The sequence below is a fragment of the Microcaecilia unicolor genome, chromosome 8, assembly GCF_901765095.1.
Source record: "Microcaecilia unicolor chromosome 8, aMicUni1.1, whole genome shotgun sequence".
Lineage (NCBI taxonomy): Eukaryota > Metazoa > Chordata > Amphibia > Gymnophiona > Siphonopidae > Microcaecilia > Microcaecilia unicolor.
In genome coordinates this window covers 195,785,677-195,801,897 of record NC_044038.1, presented here as the reverse complement: position 1 = coordinate 195,801,897, position 16,221 = coordinate 195,785,677, and the positions used below count along the sequence as shown (strand labels likewise).

Here is a 16,221-nt window from a genome sequence, read left to right as displayed (position 1 = left end):
TTTACTCCATCAGGATACAAATGTGTTTGGTAACACTTTAAAGACATACATATTTCTTCCTACATAGTATTTCTTCCAACAAACATATAATTAAAATTGTGAAATTCATTGGCCTTGAACAGCTAGTCAGGATCGAGGCTATCTACAATTAGCACACCTCAGATCAGTTTGCCTATATTGGTTCCAGTGTATGTAATCTCTCATATACATATTCAGTGTGGATGGTCTGTACCCAGGACAAGTTTGGGAAGCCCTGCTATAGAACCCTGTGAAATTAGGAATGAAGGGATTAGACGTTCCCAAGTTACAGATCAAGCACAGATTGGTTTAACATAGGTTGACACATTCATAAGCCATTCCTGGTAGAAGTGGAAGCAGATAATCAATCATTTCAGACATACCATACTATACTGACTTTCCATGTAGCCAGTTTGGCATTTTATTAAACTAAAAAACATGTCAGACAAGGCAAGTGGAAATGTTTTTTATTTTTAATTTCGATCTCTGCTTCATAAACCACTAATACAGTTTAAGAAAAAGTTTTCACCTTTAAAAAAAAACCCAATTCAAATGCCCCAATAAATGAAAAACATAAGATTGTTTTTGCCTGTAAGGAATGGTTGACACATTCTGCACTATTGTATGCTAAAAAAGGAGACCCTCTACTTTACCAAGGCGAGTCCTTGCCTTTGATCTCCTACTCTCTCCAGGAACTGTGACTTTTGATGCAAGACATAAGAAAACAAATTACACTCGGCAAATTTTGCCCTCTCAGACTTCCCAGTAACTGAGGCTTGTGGAGAGAACACGGTAGCAGCAAGCAGGCACCCAAACTTATCTCTTTCTGGACAGGAAATCTGGAGTATAGACTCAAGATACAGGAAAATCAAGAGCTACAAATTGAAGGATATGAAAGCCAAAGGGTTCCTCAGACTATGATTTTCTTTCCCTGTTAGGAAGCTTTTTTGGCAGGGGGGGGGGGGGGGGGAGTATTTTAACTGCCACATATTACAAGGATAGACCGAATAGGCACACTGGGGCCCCACTCAATGGGGCAAAAATCTAGAAGTCTGGAACAGGGAATTTTGTTAGTCTGAGAATTTTTAAAAGTTAATCCCATGGAGGTCATTTCCAACCTATCCAAATGTGTCCTGCTAAGACAGGGTGAAGTGAAGTAACTTAGGGCCTCTTATCAAGCCGCACTAGCAGTCCTCTATGCAGCAATGCTGACAAAGCCCATTCACTTTGGCTGGGCTATGTCAAACCACAGAAGAGGCCCTTAAGTTGCTAAAATGCATTTTTGTGATCAAGGTTCTCAGGGAAATAAAAGATACCCAAAAACATTCATTCCCTGTACTCCATAATGACTTGGCCCTCAGCCCCTATTGCTTCTCACCCATATGGAACAGTTTGAAAAAGGAGTGAACTAGGAATCTTAAACTCACTGAGTTAAAAGATATGTCAGTGTGTCCTCACTGGGCACAGCATGGAAGGGCAGAGAAAGAATTTTAGGGATAATGGCTTCTAAGTTCAGCCACAAGCAAGTCATGCCTAGGACTGTAGCATCCCTGTAAAAAAAAAAAAAAAAAAAGTGATAATATTCTCTTCTTGGGTGTATGAGAATAATGTGCTATAGTTCAGAGGACTCCACAGTCTTGCAGGAGGAAGGAAAAGTAGTAAGTATAGGTTCCCATGTGCACAATTTTACCACTACCTCAGAGTGCCACCTCTGACACCCTGAGCTCTACAGTACACCATATCTAAATGCACAAGTATCTCATTATTAGTACAGATTATAAAGAATATAAAGAACTGTAAAGTGAAGTAAGGCATATATGTCATCTTACAGTCCATGGTCACACCTACCTATCAATCTTTTCTACCTCATTGGATTCAGCTTTCAGATTCATCATTTACTTGTATTAAGAATGAACAAACCAAATACATTGGGGGGGGGGGGGGATGTTTCTGTTAAAGCTTGAGATAGTGTGATAACTTGAGCTGCTAAATAGCATTTCCCCCTTCAAGGCCCTAAAGAAAAAAAGTACAGCACACTTCTTTCCAGAGAAGGAACTACAGCAGCTTCTGCCCACCCACTGAATTCTGACAGCATGTGAGGGGAGAGCAGGGAGGCTACTGGCACTTAGCACCACTTTGATAGGATTCACCATCCTTCAAAGGCTACTGCTTAAAGAGATGGTACTAGGTGCTCACACCAATTTAATGCCACCCAACAGTAAGAATTCATTCAATGCCCAAACCTTTTTTGAAATAAGGAATTTGGAGCTTGCGCCTTCCCTGGAGCTGGAGATGCTACACTGCTTTTCTAAACGAACACTCTTCTAGCCTGGGCCCATCTCCCTCATCAGCTGTTTAACCTTGAGCTCTTTGTATCTTTGGACCAAGGTTCTTTTACACCAAAATGAAAGGCATGGTGCTTGTCAAAAAGCACCTTCAAAGGGCAGCACAGTGATACAGTACATCTGTTAGTGTTAGAGGAAAAGGTGTCCAAACCATCCAGTGGCACAGAGCATGGACAATGGGATGGGTGCATAGTGTGTCGCTTGGTTTTGTCTCTCTTGTTCTTGTTGTAACTCGAAGTTGATTGTGTGGTTGGAGGTTGTACTGTGGCATATAGCAGGATTAGAAGGCAGCACTGTCCTGCGAGGACTTGGAACCAGTCGCTGAGGGAGAGTGCAGGTCTTCTGTGGTGTTCTCTTCACCACCCACCACTTTGGACTGGAAGAGAGCAGAAAGAAGAGGGTGAGAATGGCACAGAGCACCAGATCGTGTCTCAGTGTTGTTCAAAATTATTATGTCAAAGTACTTAAGTAAAATAAATGTATATTTTAGTATTTAAGTAAAAAGTATAGTAACTACAATGAATGCAACTATTGTTAACCTTTTATCCCAATACTTTAAGGCTTTACAATTCAATCCACTTTGCTTTTAGTAAAATTAAATTTTGAAAATGATCATCACTCATGTGAGTGCATTTGTGAGTCATTAATCCTGCACAGCTGAAAAGGTGTTCAACTGTATTTGATCTTTTTAAATAGGGTCTGCAGGTGTTGATCAAGGGAATTTCTATTTCACACCCAACTTCCTGTAGCAAATACTTTATCATTGACATCATCTGCATTAATAGTGCTGTATAACTCATCATTTGCATCTTTGTCTTTTACAAGAGGGGGGAGCAGAGCCATTCTGGATCTTGTCCTTGGAGACGTGCAGGGCATAGTGCGAGAGGTGGCAGTGTTAGGTCCCCTGGGAAACAGTGATCACAATATGATCAAGTTTGAACTACTATCTGGGATGAACCCACAAAGGAAAACTACTGTAGCTGCATTTAATTTTTGAAAGGGCGACTATAATAAAATGAGGAAAATGGTTAAAAAGAAGCTCAAAGGCTCGGCTGCAAAGGTTAGGACACTAAATAAGGTGTGGACATTATTCAAAAATATCATCTTGGAAGCCTGGACCAGATGTATTCCACATATTTGTAAAGGTGGAAAGAAGAGAATAAACGACAGCCAGTATGGTTAAAAGGTGAAGTGAAAGAAGCTAATACAGCCAAAAGAAATCCTTCAAAGAATGGCCTAGTGGTTAGATCACTGGTCTTGCAATCCAGAGGTGGCCTGTTTAAATCCCACTACTGCTCCTTGTGATCTTGGGCAAGTCACTTAACCCTCCATTGCCTCAGGTATAAACTTAGATTGTGAGCCCTCCTGGGACAGAAAAATATCCAGAATACCTGAATGTAACTCACCTTGAGCTACTACTGAAAAAGGTGTGAGCAAAATCTAAATAAATAAATAAGGACCCAAGTGAAGAAAATAATAAGCACCATAAGCACTGGCAAGTCAGATACAAAGCATTAATAAAGAAGGCTAAAAGAGAATATGAACAGAAACTTGCCGCAGAGACAAACTCACAGCAACAACTTTTTCAGGTACATCAGAAGCAGAAAGCCTGCAAGGGAATCCGTGGGGCCATTAGATCAAGAAAGAGAAAACGGGGCACTCAGGGAGGACAAGGCCATAGCGGAGAAACTGAATGAATTCTTTGCTTCTGTCTTTACAGACAAAGATGTAAGAAATCTGCCTGTACCGGAAATGGTTTTCAAGGGTGATAATGTGGAGGAACAAAGAAATATCAGTGAACTTGGAAGATGTACTGAGTCAAATCAACAAATTAAAGAGTAGTAAGTCACCTGGACCGGATGGCATACATCCAAGGGTACTCAAAGAACTCAAGCATGAAATTGCTGATCTGCTATTAGTAACATGTAACCTGTCGTTAAAATAATCCATAGTACCTGAAGATTGGAGGGTGGCCAATGTGACGCTGATTTTTTTAAAAAGGGTTCCAAGGGTGCTCCGGGAAATTACAGACCAGTAAGCCTGATGTAATTGCCGGGCAAAATAATGGAAACTATTATAAAAAATAAAATTACATAACATAGACAAACATGGTTTAATGGGACAGAGTCAGCATCGGTTCAGCCAAGGGAAGATATTGCCTTTCCAATTTGCTTCATTTCATTGAAGGTGTGAATAAACATGTGGATAAAGGTGAGCTGGTTGATGTAGTATATCTATATTTTCAGAAAGCTTTTGACAGAGTTCCTCATGAGAGACTCCTGAGAAATTTAAAGAGTCATAGGATAGAAGGCAATGTTCTGGTGTGGATTAGGAATTGGTTATTGGACAGAAAACAGAGGGCAGGGTTAAATGGTCATTTCTCTCAATGGAGGAGGGTTGACAGTGGAGTGCTGCAGGGATCGGTAATGGGACTGGTGCTATTTAACATATTTAGATACGATATAGAAATCAGGTGATTAAATCTGCAGATGACAAACTATTCAAGGTTGTTAAAACACGTGTGGACTGTGAAATATTGCACAAGACTGGGCATCCAAATGCAATTTAATGTGGACAAATGCAAGGTAATGCACATTGGAAAGAATAATTTGAATCATCGTTAGCTGATGCCAGGGTCCACTTTGGGATCAGCAACCCCCCCCCCCCCCCCCCCAAAAAAAAAAAAAAAAAAAAAAGATCTAGGTGTCGTTGTAGAAAATACGCTGAAATCTTCTGCTTAATGTACGGCAGTGGCCAAAAAGGCAAATAGGATGCTAAGAATTATTAAGGGATGGTGAATAAGACCAAGAATACTATAAAGCCTCTGTATCGCTCAGTGGTGCAACCTCACCTTGAGTACTGCACTCAGTTCTGGTATAGTGGAATAAGAAAAGGTTCAAAGAAGAGTGACCAAAAATGAAATGGGATGAACTCCTCTCATATGAGGAAAGGCTAAAGAGATTAGGGCTCTTCAGCTTAGGAAGAGACAGATGAGGGGAGACATGACTGAGCACTACAAAATTTCAAGTAGTGTAGAACAAGTAGAAATAAATCTATTTTTTTATTCGTTCCAAAAGTACAAAGATTAGGTGACACTCAAGTTACATGGAAATACTTTTAAAACAAATAGGAGGATTAGTTAAGCTCTGGAACTTTTTGCTGAAGAATGTAGTAACACCGGTTTGCATATCTGGGTAAAAAAAAAAAAAAAGGTTTGGACGAGTTCCTGGAGGAAAAATCCATACACTACTATTGGGACAGACATAGGGAAGCCACTGCTTGCCCTGGGATTGGTAGCATGGAGTGTTACCATGATTTGGGTTTCTGCCAGGTACTTGTGACCTGGCTTGGGCACTGTTGGAAACAGGATACTGGGCTAGACAGACCACTGGTCTGACCCAGTATGGCTACTCTTATGTTTCTCAGTTAATTGGGTCGATGCATTATTGTTGACTATTGTTGTTTGCTATGTTTTAGTGTCTTTATTAATTATATGTATGTTTTTCTGTTACCCGCTTTGGGAAAAGACTGGATACAAATAAAATAAACTGAAGTACCTGGCAAAGGATCCCCCAAAGAACAGCTCACCAGCGCATTGAATATGGCCACCATGGACGCGTGGACTGTGAGAAGCAACACCCTGCCGCTCTAGCAATCTGTTTACGCTTTCCAAAAACACTAGGACTAGGGGGCATGTGATGAACCTACAAAGTACTAAATTTAAAATGATTTGGAGAAAACGTTTCTTCACTCAACGTGTAATTCAACTCTGGAATTTGTTGCCAGAAAATGTGGTAAAGGCGGTTAGATTAGCAGAGTTTAAAAAAAAGGTTTGGATGGCTTCCTAAAAGTCCATAGACCATTATTAAATTGGACTTGGGGAAAATATTTCTGCAATAAGCAGCATAAAATGTTTTGTACTTTTTTGGGGATCTTGCCAGGTATTTGTGACCTAGATTGGTCACTGTTGGAAACAGGATGCTGGGCTTGATGGACCTTTGGTCTGTCCCAGTATGGCAATACTTATGTAACAACGCCTGCATGGCTAAATTGGTTGGTAGGGAACTAGTAGAGAACTGGACTACAATACTGTGCATTGGCCTAACACTACTGTTTGGAAACTATTATAAAAAATAAAATCACTGAACTGCACAAATATGGTTTAATGGGACAGAGCAAACATGGATTCAGCCAAGGGAAGTCTTGACTCAATTTGCTTAATTCCTTTGAATGTATGAACAACATGTGGATAAAGGTGAACTGGTTGATGTAGTGTATCTAGATTTTCAGAAAGTGTTTGACAAAATCCCTCATGAGAGTTTGAGAAAAGAAATTAAAAACCCAAGGGACAGGACGTGGAAAAAATGTGAGATCTAACCAACTTTCAGAAATCATTGAAGACCTACCTCTTCAACCAGGCATACCGCAAAGATCCCTCCTATGAACGTTAAACGCAGTACCGGCTTTATCTCCCATCTCAAATTTGAATCTACTATGTCCTCATCAAGGCATACTCCCAACGATCCATCCTATGAACTTTTAATGGAACACCACTCTATCCCTTATTCCGAACATGAACTCTTTATACCTGATTGTTTAATCTACTTTGTCATTCATGATCTTTATGTAATACCTCTTGTATTTCTCACTCCGGAATGGCGATCGCCATGACGGAACAATGTAAGCCACATTGAGCCTGCAAATAGGTGGGAAAACGTGGGATACAAATGCAATAAATAAATAAATTAAATAAATGTTTTGCTGTGGATTAGGAACTGATAGATAGAAGACAGAGGGTAGGGTTAAGTGGCCAATTCTCTCAGTGGAGGAGGGTGAATAGTGGAGTACCCCCAGGGATCTGTACTGGAACCAGTGCTATTTAACATAATTAATGATATGGAAATAGTAGCTTCATTGCGTGCACCCTAAGTAGTAAATTTAAAATAAACTGGAGAAAATATTTCTTCAATCAACATGCAATTAAACTCTGGATTTTGTTGCCAGAGAATGTGGTTAAAGCAGGTGTCACTGTGTACAATAGGCCAAAATCTTCTGCCCAGTGTGTGGCAGCGGCCAAAAAAAGCAAAGAGAATGCTAGGAATTATTAGGAAAGGGATAGAAAATAAGACTAAGAATATTATAACACATCCATCGTTCTATGGTGTGAGTACACCTTGAGTATTGTGTGCAATTCTGGTCGCAAATTAAAAAAGATTCAAAGGGGGACAAACTCCTCTCATATGAGGAAAGGCTTAAGAGGTTAGAACTCTTCAGTTTGGAAAAGAGATGGCTGAGGGGGACTATAAGAACATAATAGCCATATTGGGTCGGAACAATGGTCCATCTAGTCCAGTATCCTGTTTCCAACAGTGGCCAATACAGGTCACAAGTACCCGGCAGAAACCCAAATAGTAGTAACATTTAATGCCAAGAATCCCATGACAAGCAGTGGCTTCCCCATTATCTTAAGAAGAGGAAACAAAGTACATCTTGGAATCCCTATGGATTGAAATTCCATGTGTAAAGAAAAAAATTATAGTGAAAGGAGTGTACTACCGTCCACCTGGCCAGGATTAACAGAAGGATGTAGAAATGTTAAAGGAAGTTAGGGAGGCTAACAAACTGGGCAACACAATAATAATGGGTGATTTCAATTACCCCGCTATTGAAAGGGCATGCTAGGGAGGTAAAATTCCTTGAAGAAATCAAGGACTGCTTTATGGAACAACTGGTACAGAAGCTGACAAGAGAAGGAAAAAATCTAGACCTAGTACTTAGTGGAGAACATGATCTGGTGCGGGAGGTAATGGTGCTGGGACCGCTTGATAACAGTGATCATAATATGATCAGATTTGATATTAGCTTTGGAGTATAAACAGGAAATCCAATACATTAGCATTTAACTTTCAAAAAGGAGACATGATAAAATGAGAACAGTGGGGGGGGGGGGGGGGGGGGGGGAGCATCTGCAAGGGTCAAAAATTTACATCAGGCATGGATGCTGTTCAAAAATACCATCCTGGAAGCCCAGGCCAAACATATTCCGCATATTAAAAAAAGGAGCGGGGGGGCACGTGATGCCATGCGAGCGGGTGGGGTGTGTTGGGAAGAGCTCCTGGGCCCCAACCTCGAATTTTGCTTAAATTAAGGCAGATTTCTGGACTATATTGGGGAAAGTGGCAATATTGCATTAAGACTCTTTAAGCTATGTGTGCGGATTGGTGTGATAAAGTTGATGGCTGCAAAAACACAACATAGAGAGAAAAAGAAATCACCCTGCAGTGATCTTAAAATGGCGGATGCGGCAGGGCCGACTACAGTAAGTTCACCTTGGGTTACCGAGATCGTGACGGAGGTCAGGCAGGCCATAGATGAATCGCTGGACAATGTTTGCAAAAAGTAACTGATAAATTGGATATCGTTGATGGCCGATTGGAATCTCTGCGGGGGAGAATTTTCAGCATGCTGCCAGCATGTCTCTGATCTTGAAGACCGCATGCAGCACCTCACCATATCCAATGAGTGTTTCAAACAAGGCTTTGAGGATTGGAAGAAAAACTGGATGATATTGAAAATCGATCAAGGGGAAATCTAAGATTGGTGGGCTTACCAGAGACAATTGTGGATCCGGAGCTCAGAAGGTTCCTGGAGTCGTGGTTAGTGTCTTCTTTGCAACTGCAATTTGATGCAGGCCTTTGCGGATTGAGAGGGCTCATTGGCTGGGGCCTCGAACTACGGATGCACGTCCTCGAGTGGTCATCCTTAAGTTACTTAACTATGTGTACAAAGCAGACATTTTGTGGGCCATACGCAGCAAGGGGCCACTTATCTATGAAAATAAAAACATATTATGCTTCCAGGATTTTTCTTCAAACGTTTCCTTTTTGCAGAAGGCGTATGCTCCAGTATGTGCAGAGTTACACCAGCGCCACATACAGTTTGCTCTCTTATATCCAGCATGTTTAAAGGTGTTTAATGAAGGGAAGCCAAAACTGTTTGAATTGGCTGAAAGAGCTAAAGCCTTTCTTCAAACTTTGCCATCCACGAATGCTCAATCTTAATTGCAGATAATTCAGTGGACGGGATGGTTTGGATTTATATTTGGAAGTATGCCAGGATGGATGCGTGATGTAATTCCTTTAACTGCTGATGTTTCTTGACATGGATTTCATTGTTTTTGCTGGAACTGTTAATAAGACTTTGATTGAAATAGCCTGGTTTATACATGATTCAGACTTTCACAGCTATATACTGATTGAAGCAGAAGGGTGGTGATTTTGCTTGGAGAAGCTATTGAAGTTACTCTTATCTCTGGGGCCTACACGCTGTGAACTACACGTCAGTGTGCTAGACATGCAGTAACAGAGTTTGGTAACGGCCTGTTTGAATGGCATGAATCTGGTTATAATTTCATATGGAAGAAGTACTAATCTGTGCTGAGGTGGCAATTAAATGGCATCACGCCCTTGGATATTCCTGAAAGAGTTGAGACTTTATTTATATAAATGAAATATACATGGGTTTGTTTGTTTGTTTTTTAAACACATGGCGACATCACTATAACATATGCAGTGATTTGGATGTATGTGTGTGTATGTGGTATATATCAGAATGGTGGGTGGAATCGCTCCAAAGGTTTTTTTGTATGCAATGATTCTCCGGTTGAGCACTATTTGTAATGTTCTTAGTTGAAATGTCACTAGCTCTTAAAGAATGTTGAGTGAAGTTTATGATATGGAAATAAAGTCTCTATGTTTGGACATTTAGATTTTGATGGATGGTTCTAGTTTTAATCAGATACATCTGTAAACGAAATCCCCCCCCCCCCCCCCACTTTTTTTTTTTTAATATAATTAAGATACATACCTGTAGCAGGTATTCTCCGAGGACAGCAGGCTCAATATTCTTACACATGGGTTGTCTTCCATGACGGCCCAGGAGACCGGAACTTATTAGAAAAAAACAGAAGTTTGTAGAAGTTTGTAGAATGGTCCGTCGTGCTTCCCGCCCGAGACACGAGCCTGACCCGACTAGTTAAATAAAAAGCAAAACAAGATAAGTGAAAACAACTCCAACAGGGAGGAGGGAGGGTTGTAAGAATATTGAGCCTGCTGTAGGTATGTATCTTCATTTTCTCCGAGGACAAGCAGGCACAAATATTCTTACACATGGGATCTCCCCGGAAGACTCTGCCTCAGTTGCAGCCCTCTGCCATGGAGGCTCTCTCTTCTCCCACACGCCCCGCCCAGTTGGCCGCGGCAGAGTCATTGGGCTACTACTCTCACCCTCCTGTAGTTTCCAACCCCTCCACCTACCGCAGTCTCACTGCTTCTCATCCTTTGAAGCCCATTCCATCCGGCTATTCTACCCGCAACCACTCAGAGTGGCAGTCATTTACCGCCCCCCTAATAAATCCTTCCCTTCCTTCCTCACCGACTTTGATGCTTGGCTCTCCATCTTTCTTGACCCTTCATCTCCGTCCCTCATTCTCGGAGACTTTAACGTACACGCTGATGACCTATCCGACCCCCATGCTTCTAAGTTCCTCACCCTAACATCCTCCAACCTCCAGCTGTGCTCCACCACCCCTACTCACCGTGACTGCCATTGTCTTGACCTCGTCCTCTCCTCCTCCGGCTCACCCTCCAATTTCCACGTCTCAGCTCTTCCTCTCTCCGATCATCACCTGATCACATTCACACTTCTTCACCCCCTCCCTCCACCCCGTCCAACTTTAACCACCACCTCCAGGAACCTCCAGGCTATTGACCCCTCCACCTTATCATCTACTATCTCTAATCTCCTCCCCTCCATCACGTCCTCCGAAACTGTCGACAAAGCGGTCTCCGCTTACAATACCGCTCTCTCCTCTGCTTTGGACACCCTCGCACCATCCATCTCCCGTCCCACAAAGCGCACCAATCCCCAGCCCTGGCTGACTCCTTGCATCCGTTACCTTCGCTCCTGCACCCGATCCGCTGAGCGCCTCTGGAGGAAATCTCGTACCCTTTCAGAATTCCTCCACTACAAATTCATGCTATCCTCCTTCCACTCCTCCCTATTCCGTGCAAAACAGGACTATTACACCCAATTGACCAATTCTCTCAGCTCTAACCCTCGTCGTCTCTTCACCACCCTTAACTCCCTCCTAAAAGTGCCCCCCGCTCCTACTCCCCCTTCTCTCTCTCCGCAATCACTGGCCGACTACTTCCACGACAAAGTGCAAAAGATCAACCTTGAGTTCACGACCAAGCCACCACCTCCTCTTCACCCTTTAACCCTCTCCCTCAACCAACCTACCCAGGCCTCTTTCTCCTCCTTTCCTGAGATCATCGAGGATGAAACTTCCCGCCTTCTTTCCTCCTCGAAATGCACCACCTGTTCCTCTGATCCCATCCCCATCAACCTACTCAACACCATCTCCCATACTGTCACCCCCTCCATCTGTCACATCCTCAACCTCTCTCTCTCCATTGCAACTGTCCCTGACACCTTAAAGCACGCCGTTGTCACACCTCTCCTCAAAAAACCTTCACTTGACCCTACCTGCCCCTCCAACTACCGCCCCATCTCTCTTTTACCTTTCCTCTCCAAAATACTTGAGCGCGCCGTTCACAGCCGCTGCCTTGATTTTCTCTCCTCTCATGCCATCCTCGATCCACTTCAATCCGGTTTTCGCCCTCTGCACTCGACAGAAACGGCACTCTCTAAAGTTTGCAATGACCTGCTCCTGGCCAAATCCAGAGGTCACTACTCCATCCTCATCCTCCTCGATCTTTCCACCGCGTTTGACACTGTCAATCATGATTTACTTCTTGCCACGCTGTCCTCTTTTGGGTTCCAAGGCCCTGTCCTCTCCTGGTTCTCTTCCACCGCACCTTCAGGGTACACTCCCACGGATCTTCCTCCACTCCCATCCCATTATCTGTTGGAGTTCCCCAGGGATCTGTCCTTGGACCCCTTCTTTTCTCAATCTACACCTCTTCCCTAGGCTCGCTGATCTCGTCTCATGGTTTTCAGTATCATCTTTATGCTGATGACACCCAGCTATACCTCTCCACACCTGACATCACCGCGGAGACCCAGGCCAAGGTATCGGCCTGTTTATCCGACATTGCGGCATGGATGTCCAACCGTCACCTTAAACTGAACATGTCCAAGACCGAGCTCCTCGTCTTTCTTCCTAAACCCACTTCTCCTCTTCCTCCACCTTCTATCTCAGTTGATAACATCCTCATCCTCCCCGTCCCATCTGCCCGCAACCTCAGAGTCATCTTCGACTCCTCCCTCTCCTTCTCTGCGCATATCCAACAGACTGCCAAGACCTGTCGCTTCTTCCTCTTCAACATCAGCAAAATTCGCCCTTTCCTCTCTGAGAACACCACCAGAACTCTCGTCCACGCTCTCATTACCTCTCGCCTTGATTACTGCAACTTACTCCTCACCGGCCTCCCACTCAGCCATCTATCCCCCCTTCAATCCATTCAGAACGCTGCCGCACGTCTTATATTCTGCCAGAACCGATATACTCATATCACCCTTCTCCTCAAATCACTTCATTGGCTTCCGATCAGATATCGCATACAATTCAAGCTCCTCCTCCTTACCTACAAATGCACTCAGTCTGCGGCTCCTCACTACCTCTCCACCCTCATCTCCCCCCTATGTTCCCGCCCGTAACCTCCGCTCACAGGACACAGCCCTTCTCTCAGTACCCTTTCTCCACCACTGCCAACTCCAGGCTCCGCTCATTCTGCCTTGCCTCACCCTATGCCTGGAACAATCTTCCTTTACCCATACACCATGCCCCCTCCCTACCCATCTTCAAATCTCTGCTTAAAACTCACCTCTTCAATGCTGCCTTCGGAGCCTAACCGCTTGAGAAATATAGACTGCCTCAATCTAAGATTAACTGTTCACTCGTCCTCTAGATTGTACACTTGTCTTTAGATTGTTCTCTTGTCTTTTAGATTGTAAGCTCTTTGAGCAGGGACTGTCCTTCTATGTTTAAATTGTACAGCGCTGCGTAACCCTAGTAGCGCTTTAGAAATGTTAGTTAGTAGTAGTAGTAGTATCCCTAGCCCCCAGGCTCACTCAAAACAATGAACATTGGTCAACTGGGCCTCACAACGGCAAAGACGTAACAGAGATTAACCTGAAAATAAGTTCAACTAGGTGAGAGTGCAGCCTGGAACAAAACAGAAAATGGGCCTAGGAGGGTGGAGTTGGATTCTAAACCCCAAACAGATTCTGCAGCACCGACTGCCCAAACCAACTGTCGCGTCGGGTATCCTGCTGAAGGCAGTAGTGAGATGTGAATGTGTGGACTGATGACCACGTTGCAGCCTTGCAAATCTCCTCAATGGAGGCTGACTAAGTGAGCCACTGACGCAGCCATGGCTCTAACATTATGAGCCATGACACGGCCCCCCAAAGTCAGCCCAGCTTGGGCATAAGTGAAGGAAATGCAATCCGCCAGCCAATTAGAAATGGTGCGTTTTCCGATGGCAACTCCCCTCCTGTTGGGATCGAAAAAAACAATTGGGCAGACTGTCTGTAGGGCTTTGTCCGCTCCATGTAAAAGGCCAATGCTCTCTTGCAGTCCAAGGTGTGCAACTTGTCTTCACCAGGGCGAGTATGAGGGCGGGGAAAGAATGTTGGCAAGACAATTGACTGGTTCAGATGGAACTTCGACACCACCTTCGGCAAGAACTTAGGGTGAGTGCAGAGGACTACTCTGTTGTGATGAAATTTAATATAAGGTGCATGCACTACCAGGGCTTGGAGCTCACTGACTCTACGAGCTGAAGTAGCAGCCACCAAGAAAATAACCTTCCAGCTCAAATACTTTAGATAGCAGGAATTCAGTGGCTCAAAAGGAGCTTTCATCAGCTGGATGAGAACGACGTTGAGATCCCATGACACTGGTGGAGGTTTGACTGGGGGGCTTAGACAAAAGCAAACCTCTCATAAAACAAACAAAACTAAAGTCTGTCCAGAGATAGGCTGACCCTCTACACGTTGATGTAAGCACTGATCGCACTAAGGTGAACCCTTACGGAGTTGGTCTTGAGACCAGACTCTGATAAGTGTAGAAGGTATTCAAGCAGGGTCTGTGTAGGACAAGAAAAGGGATCTAGGGCCTTGCAATCACACCAGACAGCAAACCTCCTCCATTTAAAAGACCACCACCTTTTTGTGGAATCTTTCCTGGAAGCAAGCAAGACTCGGGAGACACCCTCTGAAAGGCCTAAAGAGGCAACTTCTAAGTTCTCAACATCCAAGCCATGAGAGCCAGAGACTGGAGGTTGAGATGTAGAAGCAACCCCTCGTTCTGGGTGATGAGGGTCGGAAAACCCTCCAATCACTCTTCTTCTGGAGTTGTCCACCGAAGAACCGTGATTGGAGCTCCAAAAAGGAGCAATCAGAATCATGGTTCCACGGTCTAGCCTGAGTTTCAGCAGAGTCTTTCCTACTAGAGGTATGGGAGGATACGCATATAGAAGGCATGTTCCCAAACATAGGAGAAAGGCATCCGACGCTACTCTGTCGTGGGCACTGAAGTCTGGAACAGAATTGAGGGATTTTGTGATTTGTCTGAGTGGCAAAAAGATCCACCAAGGGGGTGCCCCATGCTCCGAAGATCTTGCGGACAACGTCCATGTTGATTGACCACTCGTGAGGTTGCATGATCCTGCTCAACCTGTTGGCCAGACTGTTTACACCTGCCAGATATGTGGCCTGGAGAAACATACCGTGATGGTGGGCCCAAAGCCACATCCTGATGGCTTCCTGACACAGAAGGCGAGATCCGGTGCCCCTCTGCTTGTTGGTGTAATACATAGCAACCTGATTATCTGTCTGAATTAGGATGATCTGGTTGGACAGCCGAGCTCTGAAAGCCTTGAGAGTGTTCCAGATTGCTCACAATTCCAGAAGGTTGATCTGAAGACCCTTTTCCTGAAAGAACCAAACCCCTTGAGTGTGAAGTCCATCTACATGAGCTCCCCACCCCAGGAGGGATGCATCCGTTGTCAGCACTTTTGTGGCTGAGGAATTTGGAATGGACGTCCCAAGGCCAGATTGGATCGAATGGTCCACCACTGAAGGGAGCTGCCAAAGTCTGTGGACAGATGGATTACATCCTCTACATTCCCTGTGGCCTAGCACCACTGGGAAGCTAGGGTCCCATTGAGCTGATCTCATATGTAGACGTGCCATGGGAGTCACATGAACCGTGGAGGCCATGTGCCCTAAAAGTCTCAACATCTGCCGAGCTGTGATCTGTTGAGACGCTCGAGCCAAGGACACTAGGGCCAAAAGATTGTCTGCCCTTGCCTAGGGAAGATAAGCTCGAGACGTCCCTGTATCCAACAGAGCTCCAATGAATAATTTTTGCACTGGAACAAGATGGGACTTGGGATTATTTATTACAAACCCCAGTAGCTCTAGCAGTTGAATAGTCATCTGCATGGACCGTAGAGCCCCTGCCTCCGAAGTGTTCACCACCAGCCAGTCGTCGAGATAAGGGAACACATGCACTCCCAGTCTGCGCAGTGATGCTGTGACAACTGCCAATCACTTTGTGAAGACCCTGGGCACAGATGCTAGGCCAAAGGGTAGTACACAGTACTGAAAGTGCTGAGTTCCCAACTGGAATCGAAGGTACTTCCTGTGAGCTGGAAGTACCGAGATGTGAGTATAGGTATCCTTTAAGTCCAGAGAGCATAGCCAATCGTTTTCCTGAAGCATGGGAAGAAGGGTGCCCAGGGAAACCATCCTGTTCAGGACCCTTAGGTCTAGGATGGAACGCGTCCCCCTGTTTTCTTTTGCACAAGGAAGTACCTGGAATAGAATC

At 44.2% G+C, this 16,221-nt stretch overlaps 1 protein-coding gene across 1 annotated transcript in view; it reads right to left on the bottom strand.

Moving 5' to 3' along the window:
• Window positions 1-470: 470 nt before the first annotated feature.
• TPD52L2 (TPD52 like 2) overlaps window positions 471-16,221 on the bottom strand; it is a 184,055-nt gene continuing 168,304 nt past the window's right edge. The window contains 1 exon segment of the mRNA XM_030213589.1: window positions 471-2,739. Within this exon segment, the coding sequence (XP_030069449.1) occupies window positions 2,644-2,739 (96 nt within the window). The 3' untranslated portion in view covers window positions 471-2,643.